The 27,542-nt window shown below is 40.8% G+C and overlaps 1 protein-coding gene across 1 annotated transcript in view; it reads right to left on the bottom strand.

Annotated features, from left to right (window-relative positions):
• LOC136885355 (nephrin-like) overlaps nucleotides 1-27,542 on the bottom strand; it is a 424,800-nt gene that overhangs the window by 358,735 nt on the left and 38,523 nt on the right. The window contains exon 2 of the mRNA XM_068230401.1: nucleotides 7,264-7,683. Coding sequence (XP_068086502.1) covers nucleotides 7,264-7,683 — 420 coding nt within the window. The remainder of the gene's footprint in view (nucleotides 1-7,263; nucleotides 7,684-27,542) is intronic.

The following is a 27,542-nucleotide window of genomic DNA, read 5'->3' as shown; positions in this document are numbered from 1 at the left end:
CTACGAATGCCATGTACGTGGGCTTGTCCTTCTTGATTCGATCCTCTAAGATCAGTCGTAAAGTCAGGATTTCTTCACGTGTTCCTACATTTCTTCTGAAGCCAAATTGATCTTCTCCCAACTCAGCTTCAACTTGTTTTTCCATTCTTCTGTAAATAATACGTGTTAAAATTTTGCAGGCATGAGATACTAAACTAATAGTGCGGTAGTTTTCACACCTGTCAGCACCGGCATTCTTGGGAATAGGTATAACAACATTCTGCCGAAAATCGGATGGGACTTCTCCTGTCTCATACATCTTGCACACTAAATGAAATAACCTTACCATGCTGGTTTCTCCTAAGGCAGTCAGTAATTAAGAGGGAATATCATCAATTCCAGGTGCCTTGTTCCTATTTAGGCCACTCACAGCTCTGTCAAACTCTGACCTCAAAATTGGGTCTCCCATTTCATCAGCATCAACAGCCTCTTCATGTTCCAGAACCAAATTATCTACATCGTTACCTTGATACAACTGTTGGATATGCTCCTGCCATCTTTCTGCTTTGTCTTCTTTCCCTAGAAGTGGCTTTCCATCTGAGCTCTTAATATTCATACACCTAGATTTCCTTTCTCCAAAGGTTTCCTTGATTTTCCTGTATGCAGCATCTACCTTTCCCAGGACCATACAGCCTTCGACATCCTTGCACTTCTCCTTCAGCCATTCTTCCTTAGCTACCTTGCACTTTCTATCCACTTCATTCTTTAATCGCCTGTATTCTTTTCTGGCCTCTTCATTTCTAGCATTCTTGTATTTTCGTCGTTCATCAATCAGGTCTAGTATCTCCTGAGTTATCCACTGATTCTTAGTTGATCTTTTCTTCCTTCCTAACATTTCTTCAGCAGCCCTACTGACTTCATTTTTCATGACTCTCCACTCTTCCTCTACTGTGTTTCCTTCGGCCTTTTCATTTAGTCCTTGTGCAACATGTTTCTTGAAACAATCCATCACCCTCTTTTCTTTCAACTTGTCTAGATCCCATCTTTTTGCATTCTTTCCTTTCTTCAATTTCTTCAACTTCAGATGGCATTTCATGACCAACAAGTTGTGGTCAGAGTCCACGTCTGCTCCTGGGAAAGTTTTGCAATCCAACACCTGGTTTCTGAATCTCTGCCTAATCATAATGAAGTCTATTTGATACCTTCCAGTGTCTCCAGGTCTCGTCCACGTATACAGCCGTCGTTTGTGGTGTTTGAACCAAGTATTGGCGAGGACTAAATTATGGTCAGTGCAGAATTCAACCAGCCGACTTCCTCTGTCGTTCCTTTGTCCCAATCCAAATTCTCCTACTGTGCTACCTTCTCTTCCTTGGCCTACCACTGCGTTCCAGTCTCCCATCACAATTAGATTCTCGTCACCTTTGACATATTGTATTAAATCTTCTATCTCCTCATATATTCTTTCAATTTCTTCATCATCCGCTGAACTAGTAGGCATATAGACCTGCACTATTGTGGTGGGCATTGGTTTGGTGTCTATCTTGGCGACAATAATTCTTTCACTATGCTGGTCGTAGTAGCTTATCCGCTGCCCTATTTCCTTATTCATTATTAAACCAACTCCTGCATTACCCCGGTTTGATTTCGTGTTGATAATTCGGTAGTCGCCTGACCAAAAATCCTGTTCTTCCTGCCAACGTACTTCACTTATACCAACTACATCTAACTTTAGCCTATCCATCTCCCTTTTCAGATTCTCTAACCTACCACAACGATTCAAACTTCTAACATTCCACGCTCCGACTCGCAGAATGTCAGTATCCATCTTTCTGATGATCGCCCCCTCTCGTGTAGTCCCCACCCGGAGATCCGAATGGGGGACTAGTTTACCTCCGGAATATTTTACCCGGGAGGAAGCCATCATCAGTACATCATTCATACAGAGAGAGCTGCATGTCCTCGGGAGGTGGTTACGGCTGTAGTTTCCCGTTGCTTTCAGCCGTGTAGCAGTATCAACACAGCTAAGCCATGTTGAGTATTATTACAAGGCCGTATCAGTCAATGGTACCTGTTATACTCTGTTATTGGTTGATTTTGAAAAGAAAATATAACCTTTGTTAAAGTTTTAAATTAACTTAAATTTTGTCGTTGAGACCTATTCCAGCCCGCACCTTCTTTCACCTCCGCCTACTACGGACACCTCCGTAACATATATTATAATTGTACCGGGCGGTACACCTCTACGCGACGCAAGTTCCTATCTTGCACCAATTGAAACTTCTCTACTGGAGAAACCCAGAACTTTAACCACTGAACTAACTCTACTAGTTATCAGAAGAGGTCACTGAGTGTTTTGATTTGCTTCTGTTTTTTATTGATCAAGAAGTGTGAACATTCTCTAACAGATGTCTGTACCAAAAACTATGGTAATACACTCTGGTGTAATGGAATGTACTCTCCTGAAGAAATTTTGTATTCCTAAGTTTTGTTTCTACTAAATTTTGTTCTGTGGTTTGTGGGTTGGCAACAGTTATCCTTTCTTTCCGCCTGTTTTGAATTTAACCAACTCTAACTACCACGGATATCTCCGTAACAATAATAATCACAACGGTAAAACTTCGTGTCATTGCTAAGGAAGGTTTGTAATTACTGTGTGTACAATTTGGTCTTTCTCCAACTTCTCATTTTACAACGACAGAGAGATATGCATTAGTCCTAGTTACTCTAACTGCCCTAGTATACTGGTAGGCCTACGCCTTTCCTTCTATCTGAAAATGACAGAATCTCCAAATTACCTAATGTCATTTGGTACGTTTTGTTCGCTTCGATCTCTCTTACATGTCATATATTTGTATCGAACAGGAAAAGAAGCAAAGAAAGAGACTTCTATTCTACAGACTACAGCTCAAGCAATTTCTTTTGAATTAGGACTTGTTTGTCAAGTCTTTGATTATCCAAAACCAAGCTGGTTGGTCTACCAGTAAATAGAACTCAAGTGAAGTAGTGGGGCAGTTACGAAGCCTTTGTACTTCATTCTGTCAAGGATAAAAGGAATCTCGCGAGGTTCCGGCACAATTGAAAAAACCTACCTTGTGATTTTCTGTTCTTGAGCATATTCAGACTTGAAGAGAGATTGAAAAACGGGATGTCTAATTTTATACGAGCTGTAGATATATTGCCGAGCCCACAGTGTAGGAGTAACGTGCCGGCCTCACACCTGGAGTCCCCGGCTTCGATTATCGGGCAGGTCAGGGATTTGTACCTTGACATAAGGGTTTTTTAAAATGCTATTTGTTCGGGGCATCGACCTATAGAGATCTTTTGCGCCTACTTGCACCATATGATATGAACATGCGTGTCATTGGAATTGCGGAAGTGTAGAGTGTTGAATGTGAGGATAAGGACGCCACAAACACCCTGTTCCCAGGCCAGGGATATTAATAATTTACAATGAAAAACCCCTGACCTGACCAGTAATCGAACCCGTCGGACGCGTTGTCCCCTACACCGCGGGGCCGGACTGACCAAAGTGTTAGTTTGTGGTGCGTTCAGCCTAAGGGTTTACAACTGAGGAGCTATCTGACGGTGACATAGCAGTCTCGGTCTAGAAAGCAAAGAATAACAACCGAGAGGACTCGTCGCACTGACCACATGATACCTCGTAACCTGCAGGCCTTCGGACTGAGCAGCGGTTGCTTGGTAGGCCAAAGTCCTTCAGGGCTATAGAGCCATGGGGCTTAATTGTTTTGTAAATTTATTTATTTATTTATTTATTTATTTATTTATTTATTTATTTATTTATTTATTTATTTATTTATTTATTAGAATCTGCTTTAGGGTACTTTTTTGTTGTTGCTAAGATAGCAAAGTGTTCCGTGGAAGCCAAACACTTGATTTCTAGGTTCTATCCTTTCTTCTCCAGGTGTATTCCACTTATTCCTTCCAACTTCAGAGCTTCTTCCCAGGTTTTCATCACCGGGTAAGTTAGCCATGCGGTTAGGGGCGCGCGGCTGTGCTCTTGCATCCGAGAGATAGTGGGTTCGAATCCCACTGTCGGCAACCCTGAAGATGGTTTTCCGTGATTTCCCATTTTCACACCAGGCAAATGCCGGGGCTGTACCTTAATTAAGGCCACGGCCGCTTCTTCCCACTCCTAGGCATTTCCTATCCCATCGTCGCCATAAGAACTATCTGTGTCGGTGCGACGTAATGCAACTTGTAAAAAAAAAAGTTTTAATCATTTTATCCAGTACGATGTTGAAGAGGATCGGGGGAAATCCGTCTCTTTGTCCGACCCCTGTCGTTATTTCAAACGGATCAGATATTTCTCCTAAGAATGTTACTGTCACATAGAACCACTTTCTCGATTTAGATGTTGCCTGAAAGACAAAGTATACATAACACCAACTGATATTGTGTAACGGAGAAAAATACATAGAATTCTACTCAATGATTTCAAGGCAGAAAGACCAATATCAACACTCAAGGATTTTGGCCTTGCAAAACTCAACGAATTTTCTAGGTATCGTACTCCTACTCCCAATTATCAAGCCCATGACCTCGATCTTTTATAGCTTGTATTCTTCCTTGTAAAAAGGAATTGTGAGCTCGTATATTCCCTTCTTCTCGCGATGAACATCGTCAGGTTGACTCGCGGAGGATTCGAAGCGGACTGCTGGATCGATTATATATCCTACATTGTTGTCTTTGTAAGCAATTATATCGATCCTTTGACTGCTTCCGTTCTCTGCCAACCTATGGATCTTTTTATGGACGGTGAATCCGGTTCATCTTCTTCTTATTATATTAATCAATTAAATCATTCATGTCGTATAGGCCAACTTCGGACCACGTCATTTTAACTGGCTACTTCTGGCTTTGATGTCTGCCCAGCGTTCTCGGTGTCGTTCTTTCCTCTCCTGTGTCCATACCTTTCGTGTTTTTAATTTTGGCTTGTTTCGGAAACTCTGGAACTCTTGAAGTTTCTTCTTAAGTGAGACCACGCTCCTGTATGTCACTGTGTGTGATTCCCACTTTCAAGGTCTTTTCCCACCTCAGTGAACCAAGTCCTTTTGGTTTTCTTTTGGTGAAAGAAGGTAATGATGCGGCCGGTCAGTCTTGTTTGATGCATTCGTGCCACATGCCCATAAAAGATGATTGTTCTTTTCCGGATGATATCGATAATCTTCTCTACTTGGGTGTATAGTTCGTCGTTATGCTACGTGGGATTACTTTCAGATTATTACTTTTTGGGTTAAAACATTTCCGCCACTGAAATTTAGGATATCATTAACTAATCATTCAACCAAGTTTCACTGAAATTTGTTTGGTTCATACCAAACCGTTCCCTTGTCAGTGTAATGTGATGGATAGAGATTGCTAGATAAATGAGAATCCTTTATACTGTCACCATAAAGCGGATAATTACAGGCCAGTCAACTTGACACGTGTTGCATGTAGTTCTAGCAAAGCATTCTTTCTGACTGTATAGGCACGTTTGCGAAATTACTAACTGGTTTCATAAAAGGCAGTTAGAGTTTAGGAAAGGTTATTCCAATGAGACTGAGCTTGTAGGATTACAGCAAGATATAGCAGGTATTTTAGATTCAGGAGGTCAAATGGACTGTACTGCTATTGACCTATCCAAGGCTTTTGATTGGGTAGATCATCAGAGACTACTGACGGAAATGAGTGCTATTGGTCTAGACAAAAGAGTGACAGAATGGATGGCAACATTTCTAGGAAAATGAACGCTGAAAATTATATTAGGCCCTCAGGTCAGTATTATTGGACCTTTATGTTTTCTTATATATATAAATGATATGGGTAAAGAACTGGAATCGCAGAGAAGGATATTTGCGAATGATATTATACTGTATAGAGTGGTAAATAAGTTGCACGATTGTAAGCGACTGCAGGGGGACTTAAACAATGTTATGAGATGGACAGCGGACAATGGCATGTTGTTAACAGGGATGAAAACTCAGCTCGCAAGTTTCTCCAAGAGAAAAAGTCCTCTCAGTTTTAATTATTGTGTTGAGAGGGTGAACGTTCCTTGTGGAGATCACTGTAAGTACCTACGTGTTAATATAAGGAAAGATCTTCATCGAGGTAATCACACTGACTGGATTATAAATAAAGGTTACAGATCTCTTCAAATAGTTATGAAGATATTTAGAGATTGTAGTAAAGATGTAAAAGAGAGGGCGTAGAATTCGGTGGTAAGACCCTAATTAGAGTGTTCCAGTGTATGGGACCCGCACCAGGATTACTTAATTTAAGAAGTGGAAAAGATCCAAAGAAAAGCAGCTCGATTTGTTCTGGGTCATTTCCGACAAAAGCATAAAGCATTATTTTTGTACAATCTTCCCGTATCAGCTGCAAGGTCAAAGAATACATGAATAACAAAAATAGCAGGGCTATGTATGTTCTAAAACACCGTGTCAGCATTTTTTTGCTGAGTCAGCAGGTCATTGACCCCGAGGTCATTAACCCCTAGTACCACGTGCTATTGTTTACAAACAAGACCACGTGCTTTTGTTTACCAACACGAGCACGCGCGTTGCGCGGATTTTGAATAAGAGAGCAAACCTAACCTCATAGTCGCCATCCTGGAGGTGCCTAACCCCAATTTACGAAAATGTTGCAAACTTTGTGCTGGGAAGACTTGGGAGTAAGAAGACGAGATGCTCGATGGAGTATTTTTTTCCGAGCTGTCAGTGGAGAGATGGTGTGGAGTGACATTGCTGGACGATGAAACTTGAGTGTAGTTTTTAAAAATTGTAAAGAACATACAATGAAGGTAAAGTTAGAATTCAAGATAACTAACTGGGACAAATGTTTATAGGAAGAGTAATTAATGATTGGAATAATTTACCAATGGAGATATTTGATACATTTTCAACGTCTTTGAAATCTTTTAAGAAAAGAATAGGTAAGCAACAGATAGGCTATCTGCCACCTGGGCGACTGCCCTAAATTCAGTTCAGTAGTGACTTTGATTGATTGATGGACTGATTCATTCATTCATTCATTCATTCATTCAATAAGCCATCACGGAAGATATCAGCGTACTCTGAAAGTACCGATACAGTTCATAATGAAGCTTAGCGTCTTTACTATCCACGCTGCGCTCAGTACACAGAGACTGCCATACTAGGAGTATGGAAGTTTGACGTCTCAGAGCACGGAACAGGCTGGCCCTTCCTATAAAACAATAATCATCTCTACCTCAAGAACAAAATAAAACTGCTCTAAATTGACTTACTGAGATGCCAACCTCACCTGTGACAATAAGATGGATGCCTTGCCCCGATGTTAGGACCCTTTTCGTCTCTGGATCGCGTTCTTCGCACTGCCATACTCCACCATCTTCTAATCTCAGATTGGCGATGTGTAACTCTCCGGTGATTGGATCAGTTGAAAAGCGATGTGCCTGCTCGTGTTCTTTGATCAGGTGATCACTGTGCCGCCATGTTGGATGGAACTTAGTTCTTGAGTCTGTGTAAAGATCGCACTGCAGTCGCGCTTCCTGGTGCAGGCGTACCATCTTTTCTATCGGAGGTGGAGTTGTGAGTGGAGTGGAGAGAAATTCAAATTGGTCGGTGGTGGTAATGTCAGGCAGTGAGTCGCTGTCATCTCTCGTGGATGTAATCCCTTGTTGAAGGTGACGGAAAGGATGAGAACTGAGACTGCTGCTTGAATCTGTAACGAAAAATACACACATAATAATACCTCAGTGGTTCTAGTATTTTTCCAACACCCACTTTCATACGTCACAAGGGAAGTGTCACACCCTTGGTTTCATAACAGATGTGTTACGAAAAGACCACATGCAAAAGTTAGCTGTCTCTTTCCACTACTGGGCTTCGAGATGGAAGCTAGAATCGTATGTAGCCAGATGATAACATCCCTGCCTCACTGGTGATTTGTGTGTGACCTTCTGTTCACCGCTCCACTGCTGGATTGCTGACAGTGAGGGCCGTAGAGTCGCGATCGCAAGAATTCCGGGTGGAAAAGGGCACAGGTAACGTTTGGGCGAAGATTTTGGCCAACCCTGAGGATGATGGAGAAATAACCAAGACAACGTCACATGTGTTCGTCTTCCAGGAGGTGTGGCTTGCGACGTTTTGCACTCAGAGGCCACTCCCAACTCAATTTTTTTGGGAACTGATTAAGATGTTTCTATGGTTAATCATTCTGGATATACCAGCTTTTCCTAATCAAGAAAACAATTAATTAACTGTAATTTAATTGCGATGAAGTGTGCACGATGTAATCTCACCCAAATACATGGCATTTAATTGTTTGATCAGCGCTGACAATAACTTTCTAGGAACGTTTTTTCAAACGCCCTTGCGTCTCTGATAATCATAATTATTTAATGCCAGGTTATTTTTACTTTCGTTTTTGAGGATAACAATTATTATTAGTAGTATTTAACAGGACTATATTGACGAAAATTAAGGTCATTCTTTCTTACAGTGGTTGAGGGCGATGCAATTTGATAATGAAGTCAGAATCGAGACCGCTAACATTTCAGCCGGACCTCGCACACAAGACTTATAAAGAAACTGGAGAATTTGACCCTCAATAGGTTGACATATATATTACATCTGTTGCCAGAAGGAGCCGTGTTGTTCCTCCCTTCATTCCCCTCTCCCTCGAGCCAGTGGGACGTGTGGACAGGTGAGGAAGCAAGTACCTTCCCCTCCGCGTGTGTTTCGTTCATGCTAGATATCATCGTACTTCCGTTTTCTCCACCTCCCCTCACTCTTCAGATGTGTGCATGTGTTAACGCGCCTGATGGATGTGACCAATGAGAGAGAGTATGTACGCAGGTACTGGTTGTTTCTGGGGGCTGTACTGAATTCTTGCCTGAAATGAATATTTCTGGCCACGAGTTACTAAAGATTTCGAGTGTACAGTACAATCCAATCTGTAGCGACGAGTATCACTGTCCTGTTGCTTACATAAATAATTCAGTGGTTTATTCTGGGGTTTGCAGTGGAAACAAGCAGATTATTCTTTTTGCATGTCGTCTCTCCGTAGCACAATGGTTTATGCCATCACAGTCTTAATGTAGGTTTCTGCATGAAGGGTGGGACACTTCCTTGTTAGACCGTAATATAAAAACAAAGATGGCAGAAATCATAGGGGATCACCTACCAAATGTTTAGGGTAATACCATGACGAACATAAGAACACGTGTGACGACTCCTCTAATTCAAGCGCGCCCCGCTAGGCAGCGCTAGAGTGGGCAAGCTCCACAGTACCGATCAACTGGTCTTAGGAATGATGCCAGAGGAAAGGTATTACTCCGTAACTGATAATTATACACACTGTTTTTTACAAAACAATGATAGCTTGCAATTAAAATACCACGGCAGGGTATAATGGAAATAAGAGCTACGGCCTTCTTCACATGTTACTCTACTCGCCAACTCAATTTGTTGGTTACTGGACTTTCGAAAGCTTGCGTGAAGATTTGGCGGCAAATTACGGAAAATGTGAGGCACTGCTCTTGGACGTAATTTCCATCTCACACGAGAGATACCCACTTTTTTGCCATTCACTATCAAATTATCTGATTTTACTATCAAATCATCAGAGAAATGAACATGACATTCTATTACGCGTTAACTAAGTATCCTTCCGTGGAATAGCTCTGTCCATTTTTTTCAAATTGATTTCTATCCTTCGGTGGTTAAAAATAAATCGCATATTGTCAACTACTCTACCATAAGCTTGTATTGTGTTATAAGTAGACGCTACATAAAGGGGCTTTTCAGCCTCAGTGGCATGTATATAATCATTATCTATAAATTCAATTCAATTCAATAGCCTGACTTACAGCCAGGCACATAACAGTATGGCATGCCGAACTATTAAATTAATCAAAAGCCACATAAGATACATGCCTGAAGTACACAAAGGACAATGAACTGAGTTTAGGAGCAAAGAAAATTCAACTTGTGAGTGTGCGAGATATTTCAGTGAATGTCTCCCGCACTTTTCTATTCCCGGCTTACCGGAACTACCGGAGTACCTGTTGGATATAATCGCTTGAAGTGCTTGCAGTGGCGGGACTACAAACTACTGTACTATGCTATAATGGCCGAGTCCTCACACTTGGTCTTATATTCGTCATGGTAATAGCGTGACCTAAAGAACTACATTTCGATGACAAACTTCCGCACGTTTGATTACATTCCATCTGAAAATCCAAGCTTAATTTTAGAAGTAGCATACTGGTACGTACTTTGTTGAAAAAATACGCGCTATAAATCCCTTTGATTAAATCCAGTGGGACAAAGAATGGAGCAGGTTCATCACAAGGATGTTTCAAGTGTGGCTCATTTAATCACCTCGCCAAGAATTGCACTAATGCCAATAGCACCCCCTCCTGTTCAACTTTTGGTGCAACCTCCACCAACTCGAATAATCGGAAGTGACTATTGGCATCGGCTGAGTCGGCAAATTCACCTTCCCAAGGCTCCGTCTCGGTTAAAACCACCGACAGCTCGGAACAGGGTAGTTCTTCTAACCCCACATTTGAATGCCCTGAAGAATGCCTTAGGATTGCGGCGGAGTCCCCCGCACTTGTACCTTTTCTGAAAGTGGAATTGAATAGGGAGCCCGTTACCCCTCTATTAGACTCTGGGAGTGTTTGTTCTATTATTTCGGCTGAATGCTACTCTAAATTAAAGTCTGTTTGTAAATTTTCTGATTATTGTTCGTCATCGGTTCAATGCGTTTCGGCTAACTCCTCTCCCTTAGAGGCTTTAGGGTTTATTTTGGCCAAAATACGGATCTCTAAATTCACCTGGAAAGTTAAATTGTTTGTGGCTAAGCACTTGTCTTGCCCGGTAATATTGGGAGCGGATTTCATGTCTCATACCCTACTCGTGCTTGACATTCAGAGCAAGTCGTGCACTTTCAAATTTGCTAGTAACTGTAACATTCCTTTGCTTAAGTGTAGTTCTGCATCATGTTCATCGGTTTCGCCTACCCAGGATGAGATGTTGTTAGACCTTAGACATCCACTTGAGGAGCAGGCTGATAGTATTCGTCAATTATGTCAGTCGTTTCCGGATGTATTTTCTGATACTCTTGGTGTTACTGACCTTATTCAATATAAGATTGAGGTTACTGATTCGATCCCGGTTAGAATTCCACCTTATAGGCTATCTCCTCCTAAAATGAAGGCTCTCAAGGAGATCATGGATCAGATGTTAAAGGATGGTATCATGCGACCCTCTAAGTCGGCGTATTCATCGCCCCCATTTTCCTAGTTCCGAAACCTCGAGGTGATTTCAGGCCGGTGATTGACTATAGGGCTTTAAATCGGAAGGTGGTGTTACAATCTGTGCCTCTTCCCGACCTTCACTCTTGCTTTTCATGGTTTCGGAAAGCTAAGTTCTTAACCATCTTAGCCTTTAATCAGGCATACAATTGGATCCCTCTAGCAGAAGAATCAAAACATCTCACAGCTTTTGCCACGGATTGGAACTTGTATGAGTACAACCGCGTGCCTTTCGTGCTTCTCACGGGAGCAGCCATGCTAACGAGACTGCTAGATAAGGTCTTCTCCGACATCAAATTCGAATACTTGTACCATTATCTTGATGATGTCATCGTATTTTCTGAGACCTTTGAAGAACACCTTGATCATCTAAAAGAGGTCCTTAGTCGCCTTCGTAAGGCAGGGTTAACTGTGAGGTTATCTAAGGTAGCGTTTGGTAAGCCTTCCGTGTCATTCCTAGGGCATATTGTGTCGCCCGATGGTGTTTCTATTGATCATTCTAGAATACAGGCCATCCGTGATTTCAAACCTCCTAAGGACATGAAAGGTATTGCCAGGTTCATCGGCATGGTGAATTTCTTCAAGAAATTTATTCCCAACTTCGCTAACAGAGCGAACTTACGACGTAGGAAAGGCGTCAAATTCGAGTGGGGGTAATCTCAACAAGCCGCTTTTGAAGATCTGAAATTAGCTCTTTGCAACGCCCCTGTCGTTCCTGTGCCTCATTTCTCGAAGAAGATCATCGTTCAAACCGACGCCTCGTCGTCGGCGGTGGCTCCTGTGCTTCTTCAAGAAACTGAACTCGGAAGGCGACCCATCACCTATGCATCTAGGACACTATCGGCTCAAGAAGCCAAGTACTCCATCTATGAACTCGAGGGTTTGGCAGTCTTATTTGCATTAGAGAAGTTCCGCCTCTATCTGAAACATGTTAAGTTCGACCTAGAAACAGATAACCAAGCCTTAAGTTGGGTCTTAGCTAGGCCGTGTCGTACCGGTCGTATAGCACATTGGGCCAGCAGGATTTCTGCCTTCCAGTTTGATATTAGGCATATAATAGGATCTGAAAATATTGTGGCGGATGGATTAAGCGGAATGTTTGCTCAGGATGTGGAGACCAATGAACAGGAAGATAGTTCTTCTCTTCCCACGCCCATACCTTCTGGTGTAAATGCCATTCTAACTGATGCCCCCATGTTGTTTAGGTATATTGAAAAATATCAACGTGAAGATCCTGTGCTGGCCCCTTTCTTCTGGGGAACATGTCGTCCAGTATGTGTTGAGGAATGGGGTTTTATGTTGCCCGTCGAGGCATGGTCAAAAGATGAAAGTGGTGGTTCCAGCTGTTCTTGTACCTATGCTCTTCAAGTAACACCATGAGACCCCATTAGGGGGCATTTAGGCATCTTCAAAAATCGAGAAAAGATCCGAGAGATGTTTATCTGGAAAGGTATGGACGGTGAAATTCGAGAATTGGTAAAAGCTTGTAAATCTTGTTTGCTTAGTAAGCCCACCTTGTCAACTAAGCTCGGTCTATTATCTTCTCATCAACCGTCGCCCCCCATGGAACGCCTCTATATCGACTACGTCGGACCCTTCCCCCAATCAAAGGGGAATGCCAACAAATTCATTCTAGTGTGTGTAGATGGTTTCAGTAGGTTTTCCTGGTTATTTCCAACTAAGCTGGCTACCGCACAGTCCACCATTTCTTGTTTAAATACCATATTTGCTTCCTTTGGTCCGTGTCTATATTTAGTTTCTGATAATGCTAAAGTATTTACATCCAATCTCTTCCGTAAATTCTGTTTTGACACATGTAAGTACATCGGCGTATTATCCTCAACCATCTCTGGCTGAGCGCGTCAACCGTAATCTTAGATCAGCTCTCATCGCATTCCAGGTGGGATACGTCTCTGCATTGGTTGGCCTTTGCTTTGAATTTGGCAGTTCATGAGTCCCATAAGTTCACTCCTGCTTCTCTGATGTTTAAATTTGTGTCTAACACGCTGCTCTCTAACCTTTGGTCATTTAATGATATTCTACCAGAGACAATAGATCCCGATAATATTAGAGGTCTATGGAAGAAGGCTAAGGCCAATTTTAAAGTTTCTCATGAAAAGGTTAGGGAAAGGTATGATCGTGGACGGAGGCCCACCAATTTAAAAGTAGGAGATCAAGTCATGATTAGAAACTTTGTTCCCTCGGGCAAGCTTGTCCCCAGATTTCATGGGCCGTGCATAATATTGTATTTTCTGACACCGGTTACCTCATTAGTAAGCAATCCAGCCACAGAGAGGATTTTTAGAGTTCACCTCTCCCAGGTGAACCCTGTGTAACGTCATTGTTAACTTAGCAATCAACGTTTAGCAGCAGTTTGAAGGTTATATTTTGTGGGAGGGCTTCTGCCTCAAAATATTTTATTTTGTTATGTATATTTGATCTGTATCTACGATCTTCCCCTCTGGTTTTTCTGCTGTCAATTCCTTTGTGGCCATTACCAGCCCCCTGTCTCCTGCATATCCACACCATTGGCATAAAGAGCCTTCCACGCCGCCCGGCCCTCAGCATCACCAATAAAGATCGTACCCTCTAATCTCAAGTCTTCAACAACACCTTTCTGTCACTGAGATCTTACTGTTTCAGTGCCCCCGCAGCCGTTCACCGCCGTACTACCACAGAGGTGGGGTACGGGCCCACTCCACTCCCGTGAAGTCTACTTGTGTACGGCGCGCCGGAGTCCATCTTCAGGCAAAGGCTGAAGTGCGGCGCCCCTACCGCCAACTCTCCTGGGGACTGGAGATATACTTCTAATCTGCGGCTTCCTTCACCACGACTACCCCTCCCATAGTAGCGGGAGAGGTGTATCTGAGGGTACTTGAGGGTTCCGGGCGACCTCAACTGGATATCGGCAGCAGCGGCAGTACTTGCCGTCTAAATTATCAACATGTATTTCATATTCTACTGCAACAAAAACACTCTAAAGCTGGAGTTAAACTACCTTATACCTATCTACTTAAAAAAAGCTTAGAAAATTTTCTTCAACTGGAAATAATTTTTTCAAAATTCTTCTGTGTCACCCCTAGGAAGGACATTTGGGAGGGAGGTCTGTACCGGGAGGTACACCTCTACGCCGCGCGTTCAAAATGGTGCCTAAAAGAACTCCTCTATCTACCAAATGTGAAACCAATAATACGACAAATTAGAACTTTACTTTGAAGATGTCACCACTAAAATCTGATATAATTTTGTTATTGTGAAGTTTCCTGCACTGTGAGAATTTCTACTTGTTTTGTTTGCCCTTCATCAAGATGTTTGGACATTCTTCCACAGAGGTGGGAAAAACTGCTGAAAAACTATGGTCATGCACCCTGGTGCGAAGTGAATGAACTTTTGATTTAAAGAAGTTTTGTATCCATAAGTTATTTTTTTACTAATTGATGCTCATTTACTTTTTGGTTAGCAATATTCATCTTTTCTTTCCGCCAGTTTTGAATCTAGCCAGTCCCAAATTTCCATAATTAATTTTCACCCTATCACAGCCTTCTTCGATTTTGAGTGTAACCTTTAAATCAACCAATAAATTGAGAGGGAGTGGCTGGTTTATTCGTGAAAGGTCTCTAACTTTCCCCGAGGATTTATAAACTGCGGATTTTCACGTCTCTTGGCCAATTGATCGTCAGCTTACTAAGTGTGTGTGTCAAGCAGGAGGCGGGAGGCGCCTCTTTCATGAGGCAGCAGTACTCCGACAATGTAATGGCCACATAACATCTTTATTTCTTGCTAGCTCCGCAGTTTAACCTGAGGGAAAGGTCCGAACCATTAACTATGTAACCTAGTTTCCCTAAAAATGTAACTTCTGCCGGCTTATGTAATAACTTCATAAAATCTTTAACTGTAAATCGGGGATAGAGAGTGATGTACCCTTTCGAGCTCCCCTTCATATTGGTTTGAGGAGACTACGTTTTGGTAACTGGTTTTCTTCCTTTCCGTAATGTTCTAATTTATTATCATAAGAGTCACCGCCATAGTTTGGGAACAGCCCCTGTTTCATCGGCCTAGTGCCCCTTAGGTTTTAAGAGTTTGTATCTAGGAGTGCAAGTACATGCCTCCATTCAATTTGTATTTCGGGCCATTTTCTTCACCTGTTTTCTACTTGTAAATAGTGCCTTGTAAGGCCCGAGATGATTAGAGTTTCAGGCTATGTTGCCTTGAGTAGGCTTAGAATTCATGTGCTGTAAAAGTGCCTCTGGGAGGCTTAATATTGCAATTTTGGGAGCTAGTGCTCCAGGTATTAGGGGATTTCTGCCCTTTTGTAAATTTGTGCTCCGTTGTAAGTTTGAGCTAGGAGCTCGAGAATTGTAAAACTAGAGGCTTGTAGCCCGAGAGTGTTAAAGTTCTGAAATCTTGGATTTTTCTACGTCTTGTACCTGAACTGACATTGTTTTCTCACTAAGTGAAAAGTTGTTAAGTTAGTTGTTTTTCAAAAATATAACCTTCAATTTCAGTTTTAAATTCTTTCTTGACATTGTAGTTAGACCCATTCATCACGGCACCTTCCTTCACTTCTTCTGCTCCACCGGTAACTCCGTAACAATTATTTCGTTGCTAGTTGCTTTACGTCGCACCGACACAGATAGGTCTTATGGCGACGATGGGACAGGAATGGGCTAGGAGTGGGAAGGAAGCGGCCGTGGCCTTAATTAAGGTACAGCCCCAGCATTTGCCTGGTGTGAAAATGGGAAACCACGGAAAACCATTTTCAGGGCTGCCGACAGTGGGGTTCGAACCTACTATCTCCCGAATACTGGATACTGGCCGCACTTAAACGACTGCAGCTATCGAGCTCGGTATAACAATTATTATTATTATTATTATTATTATTATTATTATTATTATTATTATTATTATTATTATTATTATTATTATTATTATTACTATTACCAAGAGTTCACATAAACAACACGATTTGTACAAGACGTTATGAAGTTAAGTTTATACATTCGGTGTCCCAAACATCCATCCTTGGCGATAAGTTAAAAATTAGGCAAACGTGTTGATTTATTATATTTTTTTGTACCAGAATTTCTTTGAAACAGTAAATAAATCAGTTTTATGACCCCTGTTAATTCAGTTGTTCATTCCCGTGAATAACAATCACTATATCACCAGTGGTATCCCTGAAAAGTTTCCAATTTATTGTGGCTCTATGTTAGTACGCAAGGGTGAGGTTAGCGCGACTAGTTGAGGCATAAATGAATACATATTGTCCCCTCTCCCTGCCCACAGCGCTCGCCTCTGTAACCATGGCAACACAAATACGTACATGGTGGCGTCATTATGCAAATCCCGCCTGCTGGCCGTAAATCCCCCTATTCGCGAGCCCTTGCTTCATCCTCCCGTATCTTGTGCTGTCAGCAAGAGTCTGCCTGCAGGGCCATACTTGTTAACACACACAAACTTCCACGGAGTTCCGGAAATCAAAATTCAGAGGCTTCAATTACAATGAACATTCTGAATAGCACTTTTCTCCAGCGTCTAATATAATCATGCTTCTATTGCCTGTTGTACATCCTCCTGTGGGTGGGGGCGGTAGAATAACACCCACGGAATCCCCTGCCTGTCGTAAGAGGCGACTAAAAGGGGCCCCAGGGGCTCTGCACATTGGAGCGTGGATTGGCAACCACGGGGCCCTTAGCTGAGTCCTGGCATTTATTCCACTTACTTTTGCCAGGCTCCTCACTTTCATCTATCCTATCCGACCTCCCTTGGTTAACTCTTGTTCTTTTCCGACCCCGACGCTATTAAGTTTGCGAGAGCTAGGGAGTCTTTCACCTTCACGCCTTTCATGGCCCTTCTCTTCCTTTGGCCGATATCTTCATTTTTCGAAGTGTCGGATCCCTTCCAATTTTTCCTCTGATTAGTGTTGTATAGAGGATGATTGCCTAGTTGTACTTCCTCTTAAAACAATAATCACCACCATCACCACCACACCTGTTGTACACCAACAAATTTTTCTTTCATTTCAATCCTTCATAACAAACCCTGTCAAATCGTGTCGAAGTTTGTTCAGCATTGTTGAAGGTTTGATAAGATTTGAAAAGATTTGGCTAGCTTTGATAGCATTTTGTTTCATTCATGGAGGAAAGGCAAAAGCAGTTGTAGTTCTTTGACTAACTGTGGGACTTTACAAAGGTAAAATTAAGTGTATCCTCCTAATTCAATACATCATATAATTCCATTATTAGTTGGAGTAATCAAATTCAAACAGGTTTCGACTCATTTGAGCCATCTTCAGTGAAAAAGGGGTTGGGGGGAGTTTGAAGTAATTTAAATAATAAAGCTAAAAATATGTCAAAAACATAATGAAGAAAAATGAAAAAACAAAAGAGAAACATGACGGAAATAAAAACAGCACAATCTATATATATATAAAGTAGCTTGTCCTGACTGACTGACTGACTGACTGACTGATTCATCATCGCCGAGCCAAAACTACTGGACATAAAGAAATGAAATTTTGGGCATATATTCATATTAAGATGTAGGTGCTCGCTAAGAGAGGATTTTTGGATATTCCGTCGCTAAGGGGGTGAAAAGGGGGGTGAAATCTTAAAATGAGTGTGTCTATATCTCAAAACTTTAAAAGTTTACAGATGTGAAAATTGGTATTTAGAATCTTCTTTAAAAATAAAGAAACACGTATTTTTTTGTTTTCAGACAATCCCAATAGGAGTGGTGAAAAAGGGTGAAAAAGTGGTTGAATGCCTTTAATCAGGATACGCTACTTATATCTCAGAAACTGAAGATATTACAGACCTCAAAATTGTTACTTTTGATCGCTGTTAAAAATAAAGAAACACATATTTTTTTCTTTTTGGAAAATCCAATTAATGCGAGGGTGAAAGGGGGGTGAATTTTTAAAATGAGTGCATCTATATCTCAAAAGTTTTAAAGTTTAGAGATGTAAAAATTAGTATTTAGAATCTTCATTAAAAATAAAGGAACACGTATTTTTTGTTTTCGGAAAATCCCAATAGGAGGGGTGAAAAGGGGTGAAAAATGTGTTGAATGCATTTAAAGAGAATACATATAACTCAGAAACTGAAGATATTACAGACCTCAAAATTGGTACTTTTGATCGCCTTCAAAAATAAAGAAACACACATTTTTTGTTTTTGGAAAATCCAATTAATGCCAGGGTGAAAAGGGGGGTGAATTTTTAAAATAAGTGCATCTATATCTCAAAAGTTTTAAAGTTTAGAGATGTAAAAATTGGTATTTAGAATCTTCATTAAAAATAAAGGAACACGTATTTTTTGGTTTCGGAAAATCCCAATAGGAGGGGTGAAAAGGGGTGAAAAATGGGTTGAATGCCTTTAAAGAGAATACTTATATCTTAGAAACTGAATATATTACAGACCTGAAAATTGGTATTTGGGATCTACTTTAAAAATAAAGAAACAGGTATTTTTTCGTTTTGGGAAAATCCAAATAATGGGGGGTGAAAAGGGGGATGAAATTTTTAAAATGAGTGTATCTATATCTCAAAACGTCTAAAGTTTATAGATGTAAAATTTGGTATTTAGAAATCTCCTTTAAAAATAAAGAAACACGTACTTTTTCGTTTTCGGAAAATCCTAATAGGAAGGGTGAAAAGGGTGAAAAATAGGTTGAATGCCTTTAATGAGGCTACTTATATTTCAGAACCTGAAGATATTACAGACCTGAAAATTGGTATTTGGGATCTACTTTAAAAATAAAGAAACAGGTATTTTTTCGTTTTTGGAAAATCCAAATAATGGGGGGTGAAAAGGGGGTAAATTTTTAAAATGAGTGTGTCTACATCTTAAAATTTTAAACGTTTACAGATGTAAAAATTGGTGTTTAGAATCTCCCTTAAAAATAAAGTAACACGTATTTCTTTGTTTTCTCTAAATCCCAATAGGAGGGGTGTAAAAGGGTGAATAATGGGTTGAATGCCTTTAATGAGGATACATATATCCCAGAAACTGAAGATATTACAGAACTGAAAATTTGTATATGGGATCTCCTTTAAAAATATAGAAACACGTATATTTTTGCTTTTGGAAAATTCAATTAATGGCGGTTAAACAGGAGTGGCAAATTGGGGTGAATTTTTTGAAAGACTATATCTACAGAATATCTGAGAAGCGTAAAATGTTACAGACGTAAATAGTGGGTATTTGGAATCTCCTGTAAGTGTAAAGAAACATAGGTGATTTGTCTTTGGAAACTCCACTTAATGGGAACTAAAATGGGGTGAAATTTTAAAATGAGAATTTCTACAGTATATCTCAAAAAACTTAACATGTACACAAGTGAAAAATGGTCATTTTTTATCCTATTAAAAATAAAGAAAAGTGTATTTTTAGTTTTCGGAAATACAACTTGGGTAGTGGGGGGTGGGGGCGTAAAAGTGACTGAAAATGGTGTTGAATTCTTTTAATTAGGCTACTGATATCTCAAAAATGAAGATGTTACACACGTGAAATTTTATTTTTGGAATCTGCTTTAAAAGTAAACAAACACGTATTCTCGGAAAATCCAATGAAGGGGATTTGGAGTGTTAAAGGATAGAAAAAATTAATTGACTTAATTGTATGAGAATTCATACATCTAATAAAAACTAAAGTTGTTACAGACGTGAAAATTGGCATTTTGATCTCCTTTAAAAACAAAGAAAAGCGGGTTTTGGGGGGGAAACAATCTTGGGGGGGGGGGGCGGGAGTGAAAAGGAGTTGAATTCCTTTCATGAGGACACATAAATCAAAAACTGAAGAGGTTAGAGTGGTGATAACTGGTATTTAGAAGATCCTTTACTATTAAAGGAACAAGTATTTTTTGCTTTAATATCACTTTGTGAGGGAGGGGTGGGGGGAGTGTGGAAGGAAGTTAAAAACGTGAATTATTTTTAAGGGGATACTTATATCTCAAAACTGAAGGCAATAAACGTGAATATTGGTATTTGGAATCTCCTTTAAACATAAAGAAACACGCCTTCTTTTAATTTTTTGGAGGGTGGGGTTAAATAAACTTAACGGCGGTGGGGTGTAAAAGGAGGTGAGACCAATTGATTTTACTGTTCGTAATGTACTTATAAGGAGCCTCCGTTGCTCAGTCGGCAGCGCGCCGGCCTCTCACAGCTGGGTTCCGTGTTTCAAATCCCGGTCACTCCATGTGACATTCGTGCTGGACAAAATGGAGGCGACACAGGTTTTTCTCCGGATACTCCGGCTTTCCCTGTCATCATTCATTCCAGCAACACTGTCCAATATTTCATTTCATTAGTCACTCATCGATCATTGCCCCAGAGGGGAGCTTCGGCAGCCGGCACAATTCCTATTGTCGCCGCTAGATGGGGCTTTATTCATTCCATCACTGATCCTGTCGAATGATAGGAAACAGGCTGTAGACTTGCGATGTACTTATTCTGATCATAAACCGATCATTTTTAATCTTTCCTGGGTTCTTTTTCAACAGCCATATTTTCCTTCGGAGAACGTTCTTAGATTAGAGAAGATTCTCCTGGCATATAAATAAAAATGTAAACACATTTGAAATAAACGATAGGAATGAGATTGGCCGTCAAATTGTTCACCTCTATAATAAGGTCAATAATACACGGAGGTATGTCATTCGTATCGCCAGAAATTCCGCACACTTGCCTACGCGCAACAATGGTGCTGGTCACATTGTTAGCAATGACAATGGCAGCAGATGTATTTTACCGCCAAGTAGCGGTCTTGCATATTGCTGTGGGGTCCAGAACATCAATAATAATAATAATAATAATAATAATAATAATAATAATAATAATAATAATAATAATAATAATAATAATATCCTGGACCGTCGTCAACATGTGCGGACCGTGCTGGAAACGGGTCCTGGACGGGTAATGACTACGATTGCAGTCCGGCCGCCGGTTTAGTACCGCCAAGGCACCTAAGAGGACACCACGCCGGATCTCCTCAAGGATTTGATCCACATTAAAAATGCTTATAGGAAAGCATGGCTAAGATTTAGGAACCCAACTGACCGGGTGGAATACCTGGACCCAGCCCGGGAAATACGAAATCGATTGCTGGAAAGAAAGATTGAAAAATGGGAGGAACGTTGCCGTAATCTCTCAGTAAACGAGTCAGATCACGAATATCGGCGGGTTGTATATAAAACGATAAGCATTCAATTATAAATTTCAGTATATTACCGTAGCGAAGCACGGGTATCTTGCTAGTATACAATATTTACATCATATGGAGCAATAAAAAACTCGTTGCGATAAAATTCAGTGAATACAGGGGTTAATACAAAACATAATTGAATCTAAAAACTGTGTTAACCTAAGAAGTAAGAAATTAAGACAAATTATACAGATGGAAACGAACAATAAGTGCACATAGCGAGGTTACGGACCTCTTAGTCTACAAAATGTTAGTTTTATAACAATCCAACCCTTTGTAAAGTGAAAACCGTCGATACGATATGATTCTAATACCTTGTAATGTAACTGTGGGATACATTCTTAAAAATAGAAGAGAAACGCGCAATAAACCATAATTTACGTGGTGAAAATGTTAATGTGGTTATATTCAACATAATTTTTGCAATGTATTTACTGTCATAACATTATTTGCAGAGGTTACGTTGTATTAATTTACTCACATTAACTGAATAAAAATGACAGCAATGCAACGGAAATTCGTATCTTATTACATGAAAGCATATGAGGAATTTCATAATAATAATAACATGCGAAGATCGTCAAAAATCACCCCCTGTGGGCGAGGACGCAGCCGAGGAATACACCCACGTTATCCCCTGCCTGTCGTAAGAGGCGACTAAAAGGGACGAATACATTAGGACCATGAGACTACTTGTGATTAGTAACATTACGTGCGGAACACCTTGGGTCGCCGTTACTTCCGACTAGTACCACCTTGCGAGGAAATCCATGAGTCTATATTACATAGGAGCAGTACCATTATGCGAGAAACACTATGGGTCTGGGCGTTGATTGCGATAGATATCATCGTGTGTGTTTCACTGTGTTCAGAATGGACCTGCGTTACCTATGAGTAGTACTACTTTATGGGAAACACCATGGGTCTACGTTGCATGTGATTAGTACCACTTTGTGAGTAAAACCATTGGTCTGCCTTGCCTGAGAGTAGTACCATAATGTGAGCAACACCATGAGTATACGTGGTCTGTGATTAGTTCCACTAAGTGTGGAACACCATGGTTCTGCGTTGCTTGTGAATAGGGCCCTTATGTGCGAAACACCATGGGTTTGTGTTACCTGTGAATGGTGCCATTGTATGTGACATACCATGGGTCTACATTACCTGTGATCAGTACCGCTATAGGAGGAACACCATGGTTCTGCGTTGCTTGTGAATAGGGCCCTTATGTGCGAAACACCATGGGTTTGTGTTACCTGTGAATGGTGCCATTGTATGTGAAAAACCATGGGTCTACATTACCTGTGATTAGTACCGCTATAGGAGGAACACCATGGTTCTGCTTTACCAGTGATTAGTACCGTTATTAGGGGCCGGTGACCTGGATGTTAGACCCCTTTAGATAATAAGTATCATCCCAGTAATTAAGATATTGTGAATTGGATCCACTGATTGTTTTCGTTTCACGATTTTTTTTCTTTTCATCATCATTCGTTTTAGATTTTAGTCAGTGGAGACTTTTTAAGTTTTAATTATCGTGTCATTTCGTTGCAGTTCGTACCATTAGGGGCCGATGACCTAGCTTTTAGGCCCTTTAAACAACAAACATAATCATGATCATCTTCATAAATCGATCATTGCTGCAGCGTTTACGTATAGGCTATTGTACGGTAATAAACATAAAAGCTGTCCACTTCCTTCAGATATTTCTCTTGCAATCTCCTCGTATGCTGCCCTTTTATTCATTTTATTGAGTCCACTGAACATAGGCAGGGGTGTGCCTCACACTTAGCAACTGATACACATACAAGAAACCTCGGTCATGAAGAGCCATTTTTATTATTTCGATTCCCGTCCCGGCAATCCCAGCATGCCTAGCGGCATAGCGCGCACCGTTCAGACTCCAATTCCATCGATCAATTCTGTCCAACACTTGGCAATTCCTTGATCAAATTGAACTCGTTCTAATTCGCTTTCAAGACTTTAAAAGACTCAAGATTTACCGAGTATTTTAAGTGATTTGACGAGTAAGCTTGTGAAGTGTTGACAATTCTTGGGAAGTCTCGAATTTGACAACAATTTGCTCGTGTACAACAGGCTTAAGACTTCCAAGCCTCCATAGCTCAGGCGGCAGCGAGCCGAACTCTCACCGTGGTTCAAATCGCGGTCACGCCATATGAGGATTGTGCTGGACAAAGCGGAGGCGGGACAGGTTTTTCTCCGGGTATACTCCGGTATTCCCCGTCATATTTCATTCCAGCAACAACCTCCAATGTTATTTCATTTCAACTGTCACTCATTGATGATTGCCTCAGAGGAGTGCGACAGGCTTCGGCAGCCAGCACAACTCCTATCTTCGCTGCTAAATGGGGGCTTCATTCATTCCATTCCTGACCCGGTCGAATGACTGGAAACAAAACAGGCTGTGGATTTTATTTTTTCTAACACTTTCTATATCTCTCAATAAATGTTAATTAGGGTAATTAAAATAGTGTTAGAAAACAACCACAAAAGAATGTTATTTTTGACCTCGTAAATATAACACTAATGTTATTTTTCTTCTTCTACCAATTTTCCTCATAGGTATGGGGTTGCCAGTGCGAACTGTTTCACACATGTTGATGTGGCCCTGTTTTACGATCGCATAACCTTCCTAACGCCAACTCTATACGGAGGAATATAATTACTTTAATAATTTTAATAATTTTAATGTTATTTGCTTTACGTCCCACTAAATACTTTTACGGTCTTCGGAGACGCCGAGGTGCCGGAATTTAGTTCCGCAGGAGTTCTTTTACGTGCCAGTATATCTACCGACACGAGGCTGCCGTATTTGAGCACCTTCAAATACCACCGGACTGAGCCAGGATCGAACCTGCCAAGTTGGGGTTAGAAGGCCAGCGCCTTAACCGTCTGAGCCACTCAGCCCGGCAAATATATAATTACTACTGCATGTTTCTGTTGGTAGCGTGGTGTCTTGTCTGTCCTCGAGCAAGAAGAATTAATCAGAAGTCATTAAAATCTCCGACAGGCGGGGAATCGAACCCGAGACCCTCTGAACCGAAGGGCGGTATGCTGACCATTCATCCAAGGAGTCAGACAAATGTAATAATAATCAAATTATTTTTATTTTATTTTTCTTTCTTCCTTTCTTTTTTCTTTCTTTCTTTCTTTCTATCTTTCTTAATCCCTTTACTCTCCAGGGTCGCTTTTTCCCTGGAACTCAGAGAAGGATCCCATCTCTACCGCCTCAAGACCAGAGTCCTGGAGCGTGAGACTTTATGACGGGAGATACAACTGAGAAGGAGGACCAGTACCTCGCCCAGTTGGCCTCACCTGCTATGTCAAAAAGGGGCCTTGCCGGGAGATGGAAAGATCGGAAGGGATAAACAAGGAAGAGGGAAGGAAGCGGCCGTGGCTTTAAGTTAGGCACTATCCCGGCATTTGCGTAGAGAAGAAGTAGGAAACCACGGAGAACCACTTCGAGGATGGCTGAGGAGGGAATCGAACCTGCACCCCCCGGGGGTGGCAGCAAATTGCACTAACCACTACACCACAGAGGCGGGCTATTGCTCGAAGGTACACCCGCCCCGTGCATTAAAAACGAACGCCTTGCAGAAGACCATCTAGATCAGGAAACCTGAAACTCATTTTGGAAATAGTCTCAATATTTCTCAACAGATGTCGCTACTACCATATTATGTCGCACCCTCGCCCTCTGGGGTGAAGATGAAGTATTACAATTCAAGATAAATTTTGTGTGTTAATGTTTCCTAAACTGGAATATTTAGTGTTTATTTCTGGATGTTCTTTCTATCTCTTGCAGCCAACTTAGAGCGTTGGCCAATGTGAAATTTTGTACATTTATTATCTACCAATCAAAATTTTCTGATATTTATTAAATTTACCGATAAGAATAGTGGGTGTGTCAGGGCCTTGGGCCAGAGTTTTCTGGAACTTTTCTCTCCGCTATAAAAACCGAGAGCTGGTGAGCCATGTTGTCTTGTGATCGTTCCAGTCTAGAGTGTGTTCGTAACGGAGGCGGAGGCTGCATCATCCATCTTCGGGAGGTCCACCCGCTCAAGGTAATGGCAGATTCCGATTAACATGTGATAGTCTTTCAAAGTTACCTCAAGGGGAAAGTTTCAGATCTTTAGTAGTGTGACTTTTATTTTCTCAAATGTAAATTTCAAACAAGTTGAAAGAACTTAACTGAAATCAGGGAATAGAGAGTGAAGTACCCCCTTGTGTTCCTTCTCAATTTGATATTCAGGTGACTGTGATTAAAAACTTTAAAATCTAGTAATTTCCATGTATGTAACTAGTAATTTCTGTAACTTAAATATTTTTCTCCACCTAGTCACGTCCATAGTATAGGAGAGCTGGTCGGGCCATAAGCCCAAATAGGGTTTTATGTATTTCATGTAAATTTCAAGGTGTGCAAGTGTTCGTCTCCTTACCATTTTGGTTTTCGCCAGTCACTTTAACCTTTCGTGTTTTCCAAAGGCCATGCGAAATGGGTACTTGTTACCCCTGTTAAACTCTATTTCATTCATTTCGTCTTGAGGATATCAGAGTGTTGAGCAGTTAAATGTAGGTTGTGCCTTTGAAGGCCTGGACAGTGTAATTGGGAGCTTCAAGATCAGCCTGTAAAATTGTTATCTCATTATTCTAATATTGTCTTTCGAGATCACGAGATAAATATGCACCTGATTTTATTATTTTATTGGCAAAGTATAAAATTTGAAAAGAAAAAGAGAGAAGGAAATATAGGTCCTATTTTCAAGTTTTAAATTAATCTTCTGTCTTTTTCAATATCCACCCATTCATGCCCGCACCTTCTTTCACCACTGTAAACCACAATATTTTCGTAACTATTATTATTATTATTATTATTATTATTATTATTATTATTATTATTATTATTATTATTATTATTGTCAAACCCGTTGTATAGCGGTAGGTAGCATGCCTTTTGCCTGGAGGCCCCGGGTTGAAATTAAGGCCATATAAGGGATATTTTGTCGAGATCTGGGGCCTGGTTTGAGATCAGCTTAGCCTACGTGATAACAATTGAGGAGCCAAGAATAAAGGACTCGTCGTGTTGATCACACGACACTTCGTAATCTGCAGGCCTTCCGGCTGAGCAGCGGTCATATGTTACGCTATGGCTCGACGGGGTTGTTGCACCATGGGGTTTAGTTTGTTGGTTTTTTGATTACGATAAAGTCTATATTTAAGGTAACACCCTAAAAATTCAAACTGGTGGTATGAGGTCGGGCGATATGGGAGGCCATAATGTTAGTTAGATGTAGCGTATGGGCTATGGTGATATCACTCGGATACCTCACAGAACTAAAAACACTTAGTTCCATTGTTGTTTCAAAAAACACCAGGATCCGTGCAGTATGAATATAGATATGCCATTTTAAAAACCAGCCGTTCCCGCTACACAGAAAACATGGTTATCAGTAAGGTTCGGGTGTTAAGGAAAAGTCATATTTCTTCCTGCTGTCATTTTATCCGGATTTGAAAAAAATACCTGTGAATGATGGGATCCTAACCCCGTTTAAAGCATTTTTATGTTGCATATAAATGCATATTTCGGCCATTTTTATTGCCTTGGTAATATTTTGCTAAATTCAGTGTTATAAGGTAATATTTTGCTTACATTTTGAGCGTAATACATAAACAGTTTAGGTAATAATAATGATATTTGCTTTACGTCCCACTAAGTACTCTTTTACGGTTTTCGGAGACGCCGAGGTGCCGGAATTTAGTCCCGCAGAAGTTCTTTTACGTGCCAGTAAATCTTCCGACACGAGGCTGAGGTATTTGAGCACCTTCAAATACCACCGGACTGAGTCAGGATCGAACCTGTCAAGTTGGGGTCAGAAGGCCAGCGCCTCAACCGTCTGAGCCACTCAGCCCGGCAAACAGTTTAGGTAAGAGTAGGACAGAATTTGTTGGAAGAAAGCAATATTGGTAAAGGCGTTAGATTGTTTGTTGAGTTGTATATGTATTAGCTTTAGAGTGACTATCGTAATTCTTAT

This window comes from Anabrus simplex, chromosome 14 (genome assembly GCF_040414725.1).
Source record: "Anabrus simplex isolate iqAnaSimp1 chromosome 14, ASM4041472v1, whole genome shotgun sequence".
NCBI classification, from domain to species: domain Eukaryota; kingdom Metazoa; phylum Arthropoda; class Insecta; order Orthoptera; family Tettigoniidae; genus Anabrus; species Anabrus simplex.
The sequence above is the reverse complement of the archived record's forward strand: the minus strand, read 5'-3'. Positions and strand labels throughout refer to the sequence as shown.